Source organism: Crocodylus porosus, unplaced genomic scaffold (genome assembly GCF_001723895.1).
Source record: "Crocodylus porosus isolate Cpor-Errol unplaced genomic scaffold, CroPor_comp1, whole genome shotgun sequence".
Lineage (NCBI taxonomy): Eukaryota > Metazoa > Chordata > Crocodylia > Crocodylidae > Crocodylus > Crocodylus porosus.
This window is the reverse complement of record NW_017728931.1, coordinates 139,230,642-139,244,579: the sequence shown is the minus strand read 5'-3', so window position 1 is coordinate 139,244,579 and position 13,938 is coordinate 139,230,642. Positions and strand designations below refer to the sequence as shown.

At 44.1% G+C, this 13,938-nt stretch overlaps 1 protein-coding gene across 1 annotated transcript in view; it reads right to left on the bottom strand.

The window, feature by feature from the left end:
- Window positions 1-13,938, bottom strand: part of MKLN1 (muskelin 1) — a 103,167-nt gene that overhangs the window by 25,064 nt on the left and 64,165 nt on the right. Inside the window, exons 9-10 of the mRNA XM_019543763.1 lie at window positions 1,186-1,333; window positions 542-656 (exon numbers count right to left, since the gene is read on the bottom strand). Of these exons, the coding sequence (XP_019399308.1) occupies window positions 542-656; window positions 1,186-1,333 (263 nt within the window). The remainder of the gene's footprint in view (window positions 1-541; window positions 657-1,185; window positions 1,334-13,938) is intronic.

Sequence of the window (13,938 nt, the reverse complement as noted above, 5' to 3'; positions counted from 1 at the left end):
CCCAAATTAAGGTTCTTAAAGTTGTTTAGCTAAGGACCACAATGGCCACAGGATAGGTATGTTACAAGAAAGGGACTGAAACCACCCACATTTTTTTAATAAGCAATTGCTCTGAAAAACCAGTATGCACTATCCTCTATAATCCAAGTAGATCAAGACAGAGCACTGCCTGCAAGGCCTTAGTCTCTTCAGGCTTTGCTTTTAAGAATGGCGATGAGCCAACCTCACAGCAATACTGTCTGCTTCATTTCTGCCCATCAGCTCCACTTTTGCCACCTACCTTAGATCTATAATGCCTATTAAAGGAACAAGATATCAAGCTGCTTCACGATAAATCAATTTAACATACAAGTTTATTCACTGTCTTTAGCAACAGAATCCTTTCTAGATGAAGCCGTGCATATTGCACTACCTCATAACATCAGCCTCTGTTTTATCTCAGAAACATAGGATCAGATTTTTTTTCTTTTTTAAGTAGACCTTCAGACTTAGCCGGAACCATTACAGGACTGAAATCTAGCACAGAAGTTAACATCCATACCTTGTGCAGCTCATCGTATACCAGCTGATGGGCAAACCTTGGGCAGGGCTCCTCTTCCTGGAGGCTTTTACTTGGGTTATCTTTTGCTGCTTGATCATTCTTATAAACACAAGACCTGAAATACAGGGTAATAGTCAAATAATCTGCCACTGATAATCATTAACTACAGACAGAGCAAGCAGTGCCAGTGTTGTATGGATGAGGGAGGTCATTTTAAAAAACACAAACTTATATTGTGTGCTGGGAAGGGGATCAATCATTTCACTTCCCCATAAATTGCTTCTGTCCTACATATCTAACCTTCATTGCTAGCACTGATAGGAAAACCTTCTAGCTGTTCAAGAGAAAGCTCTTAAAGATACTTAGGCCCCAATCTCAAACTGTACAGACTGAGCCTGTCCATCCACACTCCCAGAAGGCACTTCCAGAACTTATGCCATATGTGTGTTTGTTTCATAGACTTGGTTATCACCTTTGTTCAGTAGATAAATAGTTAATTAAAGTATTTGTCAAATGCAAGATAAAATTCTCCAAAGTACTTAAGTGCAGACAACAAATGTGTATCCTATAAAAACACAATGGAATAGCTTCCCTATTGACTGACAGCTACACCACACTTTCATAGAGGACTTTAATGTACTCACCAACTGTTCCTCACAATATCATAAATCCAGAAAGAGTTCCTAACATTCTCTTCCCGTTTCTCCTTGTCCTTACTGAGCCCAGACAACACATGGATTTCATTCAGTTCTGGATCAATTGTAGCTCGCTGAGTAAAACCCGTCATTGGAACTAGCAAGAAAAAATAAAAACGTTGCGTTCTAAGAATACAAAGGATGATGCAAAAGAAAGAAAAAAGTTAAGGTAGCATATGAACGTGTATATACAAGGAACCTGAAAACAGTGCTTGCAAGGCACAGGGTCTTCTAAACTGCAAGGCTGGCATTTATTTGGCAGGAATTGCTTATTTTTACCCTATACAACACCATGCACATACTTGGTACCAAAGAAATAAATTTGCAGTCTCACTGCAGATCTCTGCATCCAGTAAGTGGACTGATAAAATGTAAACTAATTAGTAGCAACCATAGATGAGTGATACATGTATGAACAAGTATGAGATTCCTTCCCTTCAAATGAAAGATTTCTGCTGTATTTGGCACAAGCCAGAACGATCAAACCAAGGAAGATAGGTTCACATTTCGAAATAAGAAAATCTTGAAGTACCAAAATGAGCAAGACCAGTGAATACCCACATTTTGTATAGGGTAAAATTAAGCAATTCCTGCCAAATAAATGCCAGCCTTGCAGTTTAGAAGACCCTGTGCCTATACAACACCATGCACATACTTAGAATGATGTTCAGTCTATACAACTCACCTCCCTTTTGCAAGTCACCATAACTTAAAACCTGCTTTGGTACCAGTAGTTTATCAGTCTAAATCAGTGCAATATTAAATGGATTTGAAGCATTCAGCAGCAGCCTGGCTGCAATGCATACTAGTATTAGGTATGTCGGCATCCAGCACAGCACAACGTTGGCGACAATCACATTTTTATATAAAACTTCCAATTAATTGATTTGGTTGGTAACTATAAATAAGAATACGCTTGACATTAAGAGACAAAAGCCACACACTGTATGAATAACTGCGAACCAGAAGCCAGAAATCTAGAAAAGCACGAAGCAAAGATATAAAGGGGATGTTTTCAGATTATAAATTGTAAACATATTAACAGTGTCCTCTAGTTTAACATCTGCCTGTTAAAAAGCAAACATGTTTTAGTCCCTGAAGATAGCACGCAGTACTAAACACACTGGGGACAGTAACTAACAGCCACCGCTAGAAAGCTGTTATATGACTTGCCACCCGTGACACAAACACGAGGAGGAAGTCCGTTCTTCTCCAGATGCACATAGACTGGAACCTAGGTCCCGACATATCCGCAGCGGGCACTCGCAGCTGCTCTTCCCCTCCATTTCCCAGGCTAAAGGAAACAAACTTTTAGTCTCTTCTCCTAAAACACCAGCTGGGGAATACAGAGCCTCTTTGTAGGTCGCCTGCCTTTGCCCCAGTTCAGCATGCATTTGTATTTCCCGATTATAGATGACCAGAGGCCTTCCCTTGTGCCAGGCACATAACTCCAGCCTGTCTTTACAGGGAATATCTTGCCCGATGAGATCCTAGAGCCACAATCCTATTTGTCATAGAACTGGAAACTCAAAGTCAACCTGGGACCAAATCATGCATGCAAATCTCTTCTTGTTGCTGCCAAGTGATGGGCTCCGACTTAACAGAAATTCTTGTTATTAAGCCTCAGTTTCATCATCTCGTACTCTACACTACTGAATTGCACTTTTTTATTACTCTAACCCACAAGAACAATCCTCAATACTGTAAAAAAAACACCCCAAAACAACAAACACACAGATCCTCTTGCATTGATGCCTTCCAACCTTTGGCCTTGTTACACATCACACTTTGAGCTGCACAAATGTTGATCAGTCTTACTGCTGGCTCGAGGTTGGAGCAGTCGCACCTTGAGGCTAAAAACCGTCTCTCACTGTCCCCGACGTTCACAGCTGTAACTTGGCACTAGAGGGCAGGTGAGCGGGGCCTGCCCAGGAGCTACCACTACAGGGCTGGTGAGCCATGACAGGCTTTTCTCCCTGCCCAAGGTGTGCGTGGAGGTGGGGGAAAGGGAAGTGTGAGGTGGTGAAACAAAAGCATGAAGCCAGGAGGCAGACAGTTAATGGGATGGGGGCAGGTAATGAAATAGGAGGGAGTTAGAAAAAAAAATGGGGGTTGGGGAACGGCAGTGAAATGAAGTGAACCACTGAAAGCTAAAATGAAAATAAATTTTACAAAGGGTAAAAAGAAATAAAGAGGAAGTAAATTAAAAAAGGTCTCGTGCTTTCCTAGATTAGGACTGGGGTTTGGGTCTGCCGGTTATGCTTCCTGCAGCGGTTTGGAGCTGGGAAGGAAGATGCTTTTAGGGGAGCTACTGCACATCAGCCCCTTTTCAACACAACCAACCACCAGTTCCTTATCCACTTCACAATTCCTCTACTAATCTCCATCTTAACTCCCCAGGTGAATACTATTGCACATATTTTTTAGAGAAGTTTAGGTAGATTAAATCTAATTGCACTTCTCTGCTCTTAATACCCCAGGGTGTCTGTGCTCCACGGGGGCAAACAGACATTTTAGAGTGACTGTTGAGAGCCGCTCCAATTAAAATGCCCAAAGCGTCTTATGTATTCAGTGTCCCGTGTTTCAAAATGGCAGCGGGGCGTGCTTTAACTAAAGCTTGTTCAACCAGCTTTAGTTCAGGAGCCCCTGCTGCCATTTTGAAACATAGGGACACCAAATACATGAGACAGTGCAGCATGCAACGCTCCGGTGGACTTGCTCCAAAATGCCTTACTCAGAAAGTGTCAGAGCATGTGTAAAAGTGCCCCCAGTTCTCTTAGAAAGAGATACCTGGTTTAGTCTGGTACAGCCTACCTCAAAGCCCTACAAGCTTCTGAGATCATACTACTGGGTCTGTAGCAGCCTGGATCACATCCCTCACTCCCCTTCCTTCCCTAAATAAAAACAAATGTTAATTGATTTAAAACCCCCAATATTCATCTCCCATATGTGTTCTTCCAAATATTCAGGAACAGGATTTAGATGGCCCTCCTCCACTCACTAAATTGAACTCAGGTCTGTTTTGACCCTGGATGTGATAGCCTCCTCCATACACCTGCTCCCCATTAACAGACCTACCTTTCTACTCTTAATTAACATTTCCCCTACTGAAGACTGGGGGCACTCTACTAGCTTTGAGTCTAAACCTAGATCAATTTTAAGTTTGCTGCCACCATATTGGATTTTAGTCCCATTTTGTTCCTACTTCTTTTCACCTCGTTGGCTTCTACCATTTCTTTTACTTTCTTTTGCAAGGACTAACTTAAGTAGAGCTGTTCATTGGTTTCCCCATAGTTTGACCTCTAAAACACCGCAGTTGTTGTTGAAAACCAGCTTTTGCCCTTGCTTGCCCTCTCCCAGCAAGGAGAATGTTTATGCAGTAAGGTCGGGAACCTTTCCCCTATGTGGTTTGCTCCCTTGCTTCAAATGTAAATTCTGGATAGTGTTTGGAGATTGTAGCCGTTTCCATATTAAAGCCCCCAGGCTCCATTTAACTTCAACTAACTTGTTTGACCATGGGCGACACAAAGTTCAGTGGATCTATCCCTAGCTTGCCACTAGTTAGTTCCATTCATTTCTAGATTTTTTTTTTTCCTCCATAGGTTTCAGAGACATTAGGGCTGGAAGGGACCTCGTAAGAATATCGGGTCCAGCCACTTGCCCAAGGAGCAGGAAGTCAGCTCAGGTCAAAGGATCCCAGCAAGATAAGCATCCACATGTTTCTTCAAAGTGTCCCGTAGGTGCTTGTACCACCTCTGGGGGGAATTTGTTCCAGACCTTCGGAGCTCAGACAGTAAAAAAGTTTTTCCTTATGCCCAGCCTAAAACAGTCTTGCAGGAGTTTGTGACCACTGGACCTTGTTATCCCCTGGGGTGCTCTGGTGAACAGGCATTCCCCCAGATCCTGATGCACACTCCTGGTGGACTTATAGGCTGCCACTAGGTCACCCCTGAGGCTGCGCTTCTCCAGGCTGAAGTCCTATGGCTCACAGCCTCTCTTCATAAAGCCTGTTCTCTTGCCCTCCGATCATACGCATGGCTCTCCTCTGGACTCTTTCAAACTTCTCCATGTCCTTCCTAAATTGTGAAGCCCAGAACTGGATGCAGTACTCCAGCTGTGGTCTCACCAAGGCTGAGTACAGTGGGAGGATGACATCCTGGGTCTTGCTCAAGATGCATCAGTAGATGCAAGCCAGAGTTTTGTTCGATTGCCCAATTTTTTCACAAGGACATCATGGGACACCAGGTCAAAGGCTTTTAAAAAATAGATGATATCAACCTCTTCCCTTTTGTCCAGGTGATGCATCACTTGGTCATAGAAGGAAATGAGATTGGTCAGGCAAGGCCTACCCGCAACAAACCCTTTTTTGAGAAGGGTAATATTATTTGGGTAATGTTATTTGGGTTATTAAGGGTAATGAAGGGTAATGTTACCCTTTTTTGAGAAGGGCAATGTTATTTGTCCTTTAACTTAAAACTGAAAAGAGCCCCAAACCAGTCAAATCGAGAGCTCTTCTACAGCTTCCTCATTACTTACCCAAAACGAGGTCTAAAATAGCATCACCTTCTGTTCACTTAGTTACTGTTTGGTGAAAAGATCTGTCAGCTGTCACATCCAAGACTACCTGGGCCCTACTATTATTAGTACATTTGTTTTCCAACCTGTATCTGTGAAGCTAAAAAGTCTCCCGCTATGACAACTCCTGGCAATATTTCTCCATAGCACTACAGATCTGTATCCATACCTAAATCAGACCACGGCAGGGGCTGTAGCAGACCTGTAGATGTACTCTAATAATAATCTTTTCACAATTGTTCTTCAGAGTGATTTTATTCCAAACCAGTTTAAGTTACACTGTTATTTCTTTATCGTACCACAACAGTGTAATTATACAACCCTAACACCTTTACTTTTATTTAATTTTCCCAAATAGTACATATCTTTCAATGGCTTTATTCCAAACATGGCTGCTATTCTGCCATGTTACTAATACCCCTGTAATATCCAATGTCCTGATCTACAACAGTAATTCCATTTCTTTCATTCCGCTAACCAGTCTTCTTGGCCTACAAAACAAAAATCTCTATCTGTCTGATCCCCATTTCTTCTAGCTAAAACAGGCACAGTTCTTTTATTAGCTGCATTGCCAATCTGGCTATTGCTCTCTTCGATACTCCCCACCCCTGCCCCCAACCATCACTTCCAGCTCCACATCTTCCCTAGGCCAGCACAGTAATCCTCAGCCCTTTCCAAAAGGCACTTGGAGGGTCAATTGTCTGACCATTAAGGGCAAACTAGTCGATTTTTCACTGCCCCCATCAGGATCCTTTTCATCTCCAGATTTCATCCTGGATTCATTCAAAAGGTGTTTGGGTATTTATCTTGCTGGGATCATTTGACCCCAGCAGGCTTCCTGCCTATGGCAGGGGGGCTGGACTCGATCTCACAAGGTCCCTTCCAGCCCCTAGCATCTAATGTCTGTGAAGTCTATTTGAATTTCAGACCTGCAAAGAGGCCTGTTCCTTTAACTCACTGAGCAAGCACCAAACAGATCTGCCCTTTCCTGGCGTTGATCCGAATCTTGGGGTCCCTCCCTTCTGGGCTTCGTCTGTAGATGATTTGGTCTCTTTTCCCTTGGAATCACCCCGATTCCACCCCACGTTCCAGCTGTTGACCAGGACATTGTATGCCTTCTTTCCTCCTCTGCTGTTTCATGGCTTCCTGAGCAAGATGGTTCTCTTCGAAGTAGCCTGTAGCTTGACGTATGGCGCAGCGCCATTGAGGCCTGTTACCAGCCAGCACTTCCCAGTTTGTAAGGCTGATGCCACCCTTCTTAAGGTATGCTTTCAGGGTGGCCTGCCTTCTGCAGGCCCTCTTACCATGACTGAATTGAGAAAAGAGGACTTGCTTCGGGAGACCAGTGTCAGTCATCTGAGCACAGTGGCCAGTCCAGTGGAGCTGATGTTTCACGACCTTTGCCTCAATGCTGGTCATGTCAGCTGCAGACAGACTGCTGGCATTGGTGCAGCGGTCTTCCCACTGGAAGTGTACTACCTTGGAAATGTAAGCGGATAAAACTCGGTTCTGCCAGGAGGGAATCCCAGAAGTGACAAGTGATTTTGTCACTTTACCTGTAAAATGAGGACTCCAATTCCAAAAGTTCCCTCTCAACTATGAGAGCTAAAAAAACAGGAGAAAGAAAAGATTTGAACTCAAGATCCCGTCATTCACAGCCTAATGCTATTTCCCCCATGGTAAGGATATTTTGAAGCAGCTGCCCTTTTTGTACCATCAGAAAGCTGTAGCAAAAATAATCAAGTCAGCTCTAAGCCTGAAGGTGAAGAGGAACATGTTGAAATACTGAAGATTCCGGCAGGTTTCATCGTAATTCCCCGAAAGAGCGTCATCAACTTAGCCTTTTGGCACCCTTAATTGTTTGTTGCATAATTCTCATTTCCTGTTTCTCTAGGCAACCAACTTTTCAAAATGTGTTTGTAACTAGCACGTGATCTTTGTTTACTGATTGTCTCATTTTTCTTTTTTCGGGTCACTTTACAAAGGCTGGTAAAGGTTCCTGGCGCTCAACCAAGTTGTTTGGCAGGAGAAATCTCAAAACTTGCATTTTGCAAAGTCTTTCCATCCAAACAACTAAGGCATTGCAAACACAGGCTTGATCTTCAATTGGGAGAGAAGCCCTGGGCTAACAACCACTGTATATTGCTATGAAACAATACAAAGAAAAACATTTTACAAGCTGGTTTGTTTTCATAAAGTAATTATAACTTATGGAATGTCCTGTTCTCTGTAAAAACTGGTTTCCAGAAACCTCATACACTAGTCTCAAGCTGTAAACACAAGCCACATGTAAAACGCCTAGCTCGGTTTTAGGATTTTCACGTACTATTCAGATTCTTCCTATAAACACTTTCAGAGTGCGCAGTGCAAGTGGCTGCAATTCTTTGATTAGTCTAGTCCAGGGGTGTCAAACATGTGGCCACCTGGCCAGATCCAGCCTGCAGAGCCCTGCCAGGTGGCCTCCAGGGCTGCCCCTGGGTCTGATCAGACCCACATGGGGTATGGCACGCGCCCACGGCAGGGATCCTGGACCAGCTGGAAAAGGCACCGCATATGGTACAGTCAGGCCCAAGCATGTGCATGTGGTGCCCCCTCATCCAGACTGTGCCCCATGTGGCACATGCTTCAGCCAGTCTGGGACCTAGATGCCGCATGCAGCACTGGGCCTTGACCAGCTGGGGCTGGCGCTGCATGTGGTGGAGTGCAGCCAGGGGGCTGCGACAAGCACCATGGGTTGCAGACCACCGCATCATGCATGCTGTGGTCTGTGAGCCTGCTGTGGCCCGCAGGCTAGCCCCATGCCACTCATGCATCCTGTGGGGCCAGAAGAGACGACACCCCTGGTCTAGTGTCCCCCCAACCTCACCCTTTGCCTTTCCTTTATCCTTTTACGCCAGAGAGGGCGACAGTCAGGATCCTGTTAGATGTTATACTTCAGATTTGACTACCCAATTAAATCATGTCTTTAGTAGTAACCTAGCCACATGTTGATTCAATGAATGGAGTGATAAAAGAGGGAATAAGCCACAAATTGTTACACGTTTTTTCTGTAATAACTTTGTGGCCATTTCCCATCATGCCATAAGCTGAACATGTGGCCAGCCCCAAAGGCTTGCATGTGCTCCCACGGGTGGGAGCCTAGTCAGCTGATCAGGGCTCCCAGCTGTGGAAGCACATGTAGCCCTTGGCTCTGACGTGCTCCCACAGCTGGAAGCCTTGATCAGACGACCGGCACTCCCAGCCACAGGCCAGGAGCAATGCGGTACAGGGAGAGCCTGGGATCATGATTGTGGGCTCCCTGTGCACCAGCAATGTGGTGATATTCCCAACCCCACAACTGCAGCTCCTGCAATGCACGTGTCACACGGCAGGGAGCATAATTGTTAGAACCATGGTTCAGATTCCTTCACCGCTTTAATTAAACATTTGCCAGGACCTCAGGACAGGGAAGATACTGAAGCCAAAAGATGGAACTGACACAAAAATAAAAACAGGTATAAAGTCTCTGAGAGAGTCAGTTTAGGCTGGAAATCAAAAGGTTTCCAACCATCAAAGCAGCACGGTTCTGAGCAGCCCTCAAATCAGCTTTTTGCTCCTTCTGCCGCTAACTGCTTTTAAGAGGGAGTTTGATCAGTTTATGAAAGGAATAGGACATGCCTGCCCACAGCAGCTGTCAGCTCAGAGACCCACATTTTTTCTAGGCCTACGTTTCATCAGCTGCCATGAAAGTCCATTTGAGCTGTTTCTGGTATGTGGATTTTTACTAAAAAAATTTTACTGACCAGTTTCTAGTCATCTGTGCAGCCCTATTATTTTCTGCCTTGCAGGGGAGGGAAAATTGGCCCTGGACGTTGGAACGCAATTCAGCTCATTCCCCCAGACTTGTGTTTCCTCAATAGGGCCGTCCCAAACAAGAACAGCAGGAATAGCATTCATCAGTGCACCGATATCCATTATTCACGGTGGGCAGACAGTATTATAGCGCAATGATGTATGATAGACACATCATTGTTCACACACCTGAAATGTGTAGGGCTTTTTTTTTTTTTTTTTTTTGATTTTAGCAAGATGAGGTCAATCAGTGAAACGGAGTGAGAACAGGAGTGTCAAAGTCATCTGGTCCCTTGGGCTGGATGAATGGTGTAGGACTAGTCCACTGGCTGGACTGGGTCAATGGACCCCATCCTTTTCCCCCTTCTGCTCCCCCCAGCAGACCTGACCCTGCACCACATGTGGCACCCAGCCCAGCTCCCCAGCATCTGCTCCATATGGCACACGTGGGTCCCAGACTGGCTGGAGTGGTTACTGGATCAGGTATGCTGGGGGAGCAGGAGGGGAAGGGGGCCTGTATGCTAGATTCAACCAGCAGATCAGCCCCACACTATGGGCACAGACTGGGCCCCGTGGGAGTCTAGATCAGACCTAGGGGCAGCACTGGGGACCAAGTAGCAGGTCTCTGCAGACCAAGTCTGGCCCACAGGCTGTAAGTTTTAGAGCCCTGACTTACAGGTTAGCTGAAGAAAAATTTCAAGGTATTTTTTGCTTAAGATTATTTAAGATTTTTCTCTTGATTAAAAGCAGTCACGATTACTTAATTTTGTAGTAATATAAACAAACCCTGATCACAAAAAACAACAGAAGACTGCCATCCCTGATTAATAGAATACTTGGACTTACTCCTGTTTTTAAATGTTGTTGCACAACACCCAAGTTTTACCTTCAGCCTAGACTTGAATCTAAAAGTATTTTACTGTGTACAGGGGGAGAAAAAAATATCTGCTTTTACAAAATGGCCTGTCTTCAAAGAAAATACAAAGCTGATTGGCAGAACTAAAGAACAAAGGCATTAAGGGCATGGCAAAATTCCAGGATACCTAGAATAATAATTAAAAACAGATTACATTCATTTTATAATTCTCAAGTGTAAATCAACTGCCTTTTGACAGAATATTCAAAATAGAGGAAATCCCTCAAGACTGCAGAAAGGCTACAGCTACAATTAGCATTTTAACAGATGGTAGGAAGTGAAGCCGGTAACTACAGAACTAAAGATTCAAATCTAGACTATATACACAAGTGGTACCGATACAATCAAGCCTCTTCAGGAACTGTAGGTAAAGTGGTATACTTTTTTTTCCAAACACAAGCTTATATTCAACTTTTTACAGAGAAACACATTCTGGGATCCTAAAACAGCAATTCCAACACAATTTGGGAAGCAAAAGTTTCAGCTTTGACATACTGAGCAAGTTTCTGAAAACAATCAAAACAGAAGACAGTAGTGGAATTAAGTTAAAGTAACTCGGAAGAGTAATATTTCAACCATGAAAATCTAACTTTGAAGATGCTGGTCAAATGTTTTCATAATCCTTAATAAGGCAAAGGATTTATGGAAGCTACTTGTATGTATAAAAACTAAAACACTTCCTATGGAAAGTACAAAACCTCCATTACCAACAAATGCAGCACATGCAATAAAAGTATTTATGGTAATGAAATTTAAATCACAAATTAAAGGGAAATGAGCTTCTGAAAGATGCTTGAGGCCTGATTAAAAAAATAAAGTAAATATCACATAAATATACTAAACCCTTACACTGAGCACAAGTGCTTCGTTGGGATCCATCTCTGAACTTTTTGAGCAGGACTTCATGTGTAAGAATAGTGACTGATCCCATATTAGGTGCTCTCTTGCATCAAGAAACACTCAGCCTAAAGGAAGAATGTAGCTGTTCTAATTTAGAGGATAGGTAGGGCAAATATGGATAAAATGCTTGCATTGCTTTCCTTCTCCCAGCTTTTCCCCTCCTCTATATGTGGCGAGAAACCAGTTAACATCAGAGTCAAGACCAATGGTTTCACCCTGATTGAGAATTTGCTGCAGATAACCTATTCCAGCCAATTTAAATCCCCTCTGAGCCTCCCAGACAGTTTGAAGGATACACAACCAGGACAGAAAATCTGACCCGGAGTGTTTCCATGTGCAAAATCTTACTGGTGGCAAAGCCCAAGAAAGAAAACGTGGCTCTACTTTCAGGTGAGGTATGGAGTTCCGGTGCAGGGGGTCACATCTAGTCCAACCCCCCGTTCAAGGCAGAGTTATCCCTGTCTAAACCATCCTGGACAAGTGCCTGTCTAATTTATTCTTAAATTGAACACACTTTCCTGCACAACTACTACACACAAAGCCCCAAAACATCAAGAACAATGCAACTTTCCACAGCTAAAGCAGGAGGAGGAGGGCACTGCCAACACCATGTCATTGCAAGGACAAGAGGTAGTTGTTAAAATATACTCAAGAGACCCAAGGAAGAGGTTTGTGTCTCCCTGCTACAAAAGACAACAAAACCTCGGTCTTTTCCTTCTTTTTTATGGCTGCCCTGCATTTAAAGATTGCTGTTTTATCCCTCTTAATCACCTTTTCTAAAACTTTATTCTCTCAAAATCTCTAAATTATGCCTGACCAGTGCAGATTAGAGTGGAATGATCACCTCCCATGTTTCACACCTCATACTCCAGACGATACAGCCCCAAGCTGCATTCATCTTTTCTGCAATGGAACGAAGTTTCTGACTCAAGTCGAGTCTGTGATCCACCAAGCCCCCAAGACATTGCGTTTACATAGAGCTGGTTTTCAGAGAATAAAACAAAAAAACAAAAAACACACCTTGAAGATTATATCCAGGCTCTTATTTGTAGACCACCCCCCCTACACGTTACAGGTATTGTGCAATTAACTGGTTAACTGTGCAATTACTTGGAGACCAGCTATATGTGCAAAGTAGCTATCACACAATAACAAGCTCCACTCAGCTATAAAGATAGTACACGTTTTCAAGGTTTAACTTTGTATTTATAGCTCATAGCTATTAAGCTGTAAGATGCACATGTAGCAGGGTCTCCCCAACGGGGCTCCCAGCCACAGGGGTACAAGATCCCCAGTGTAAAACCCCTGAGCCCTAGGGACTATGGCAGCCGTAATCCCCAGGGTCCAGGTTTTCTGCACTCCTGAGGATGGTGGCTGCCATGATCCCTAGGGCTCAGGGATGCCTCATGTACCCGAGGCAAGGGAATGGCCCCTGCAGCAATCCTCCAGCCCCAGGGGTTTTCTTGCAACTCTCAGGTGAGGAGATCACTGCAGCAGTGATCCTCTAGCCCCAGAGGTTTCATGCACCCCCAAGTCTGGGAGATCTTCTCAGCTGCAGTCCTGCAACCCCAGAGGTGCATGGGGTGCCACTGCAGCTGGAAGACCCTCAACTGGGGTACATAGGGCTCCCAGCTGTGGAAGCTTGCTTCTTGCTGGTGCAGAGGGAGCCTGCAATCAGGCTCCCTGATGCACCAGCAATAAGGCAGAATGGGATTTAATGCACACTCCCACAATTGTGCCCCCTGCTATGCATGTGTGGTAGAGCAGGAGGCACGACTGCGTGGATCACACACTAGATCTCATCACACCTTTACCTGCATGTGTAAAGGGGGCCATAGAAACCTCATAGAGGTTTTTGAGTGCCAGTAGATACAGAGCCCTGGAGAAGAAAATACAGCATGGTTACCTACTCACTGGTTATAAGCAGTTTGAATTCAAACAGAGGTGCAAAAGTGCTTCAAACAGAAGTTTGAAATGCTTTGGACAACGAAAGTCTATTAGTCCCTACACGTAGATAATATACCCTGGGCTCCCATCCAGGGGTCTGAAGGGCAAAGGCCAAAAACCCCTCTTTGTTCACTCACTTCTTGATGTCAATGAAAGGTGGATCAAGCTGTCACCCCCTCGAACAATCAGTTACTGAAGAGTTACAATTAATGACCCCATTACATGTCAGTATGGAAACCAATGTAGGTGACCCTCAGGAGTGGAATAAGATAGCAGTTGCAAACAGCTCCTGTGGCACTCCGTTCCAATATACAGTACGCTGATTAATGAAAGTCAGTTGATTACTCCACATTGCTATTTGCAGTTCTCAGAAACTGGATTAGCATACTGTTTGAACTCTAAATGAAACAAACCTTGATGTTTGGGAGGGAGAGGTATGCTGGCCAGCTGCTGATGTAAAAAACACAGGGTATCAAACGGCCTGGCCTTTGGGAAGGCTAGTTATAGCCAAAAATAAACTAATCAAACTGAAT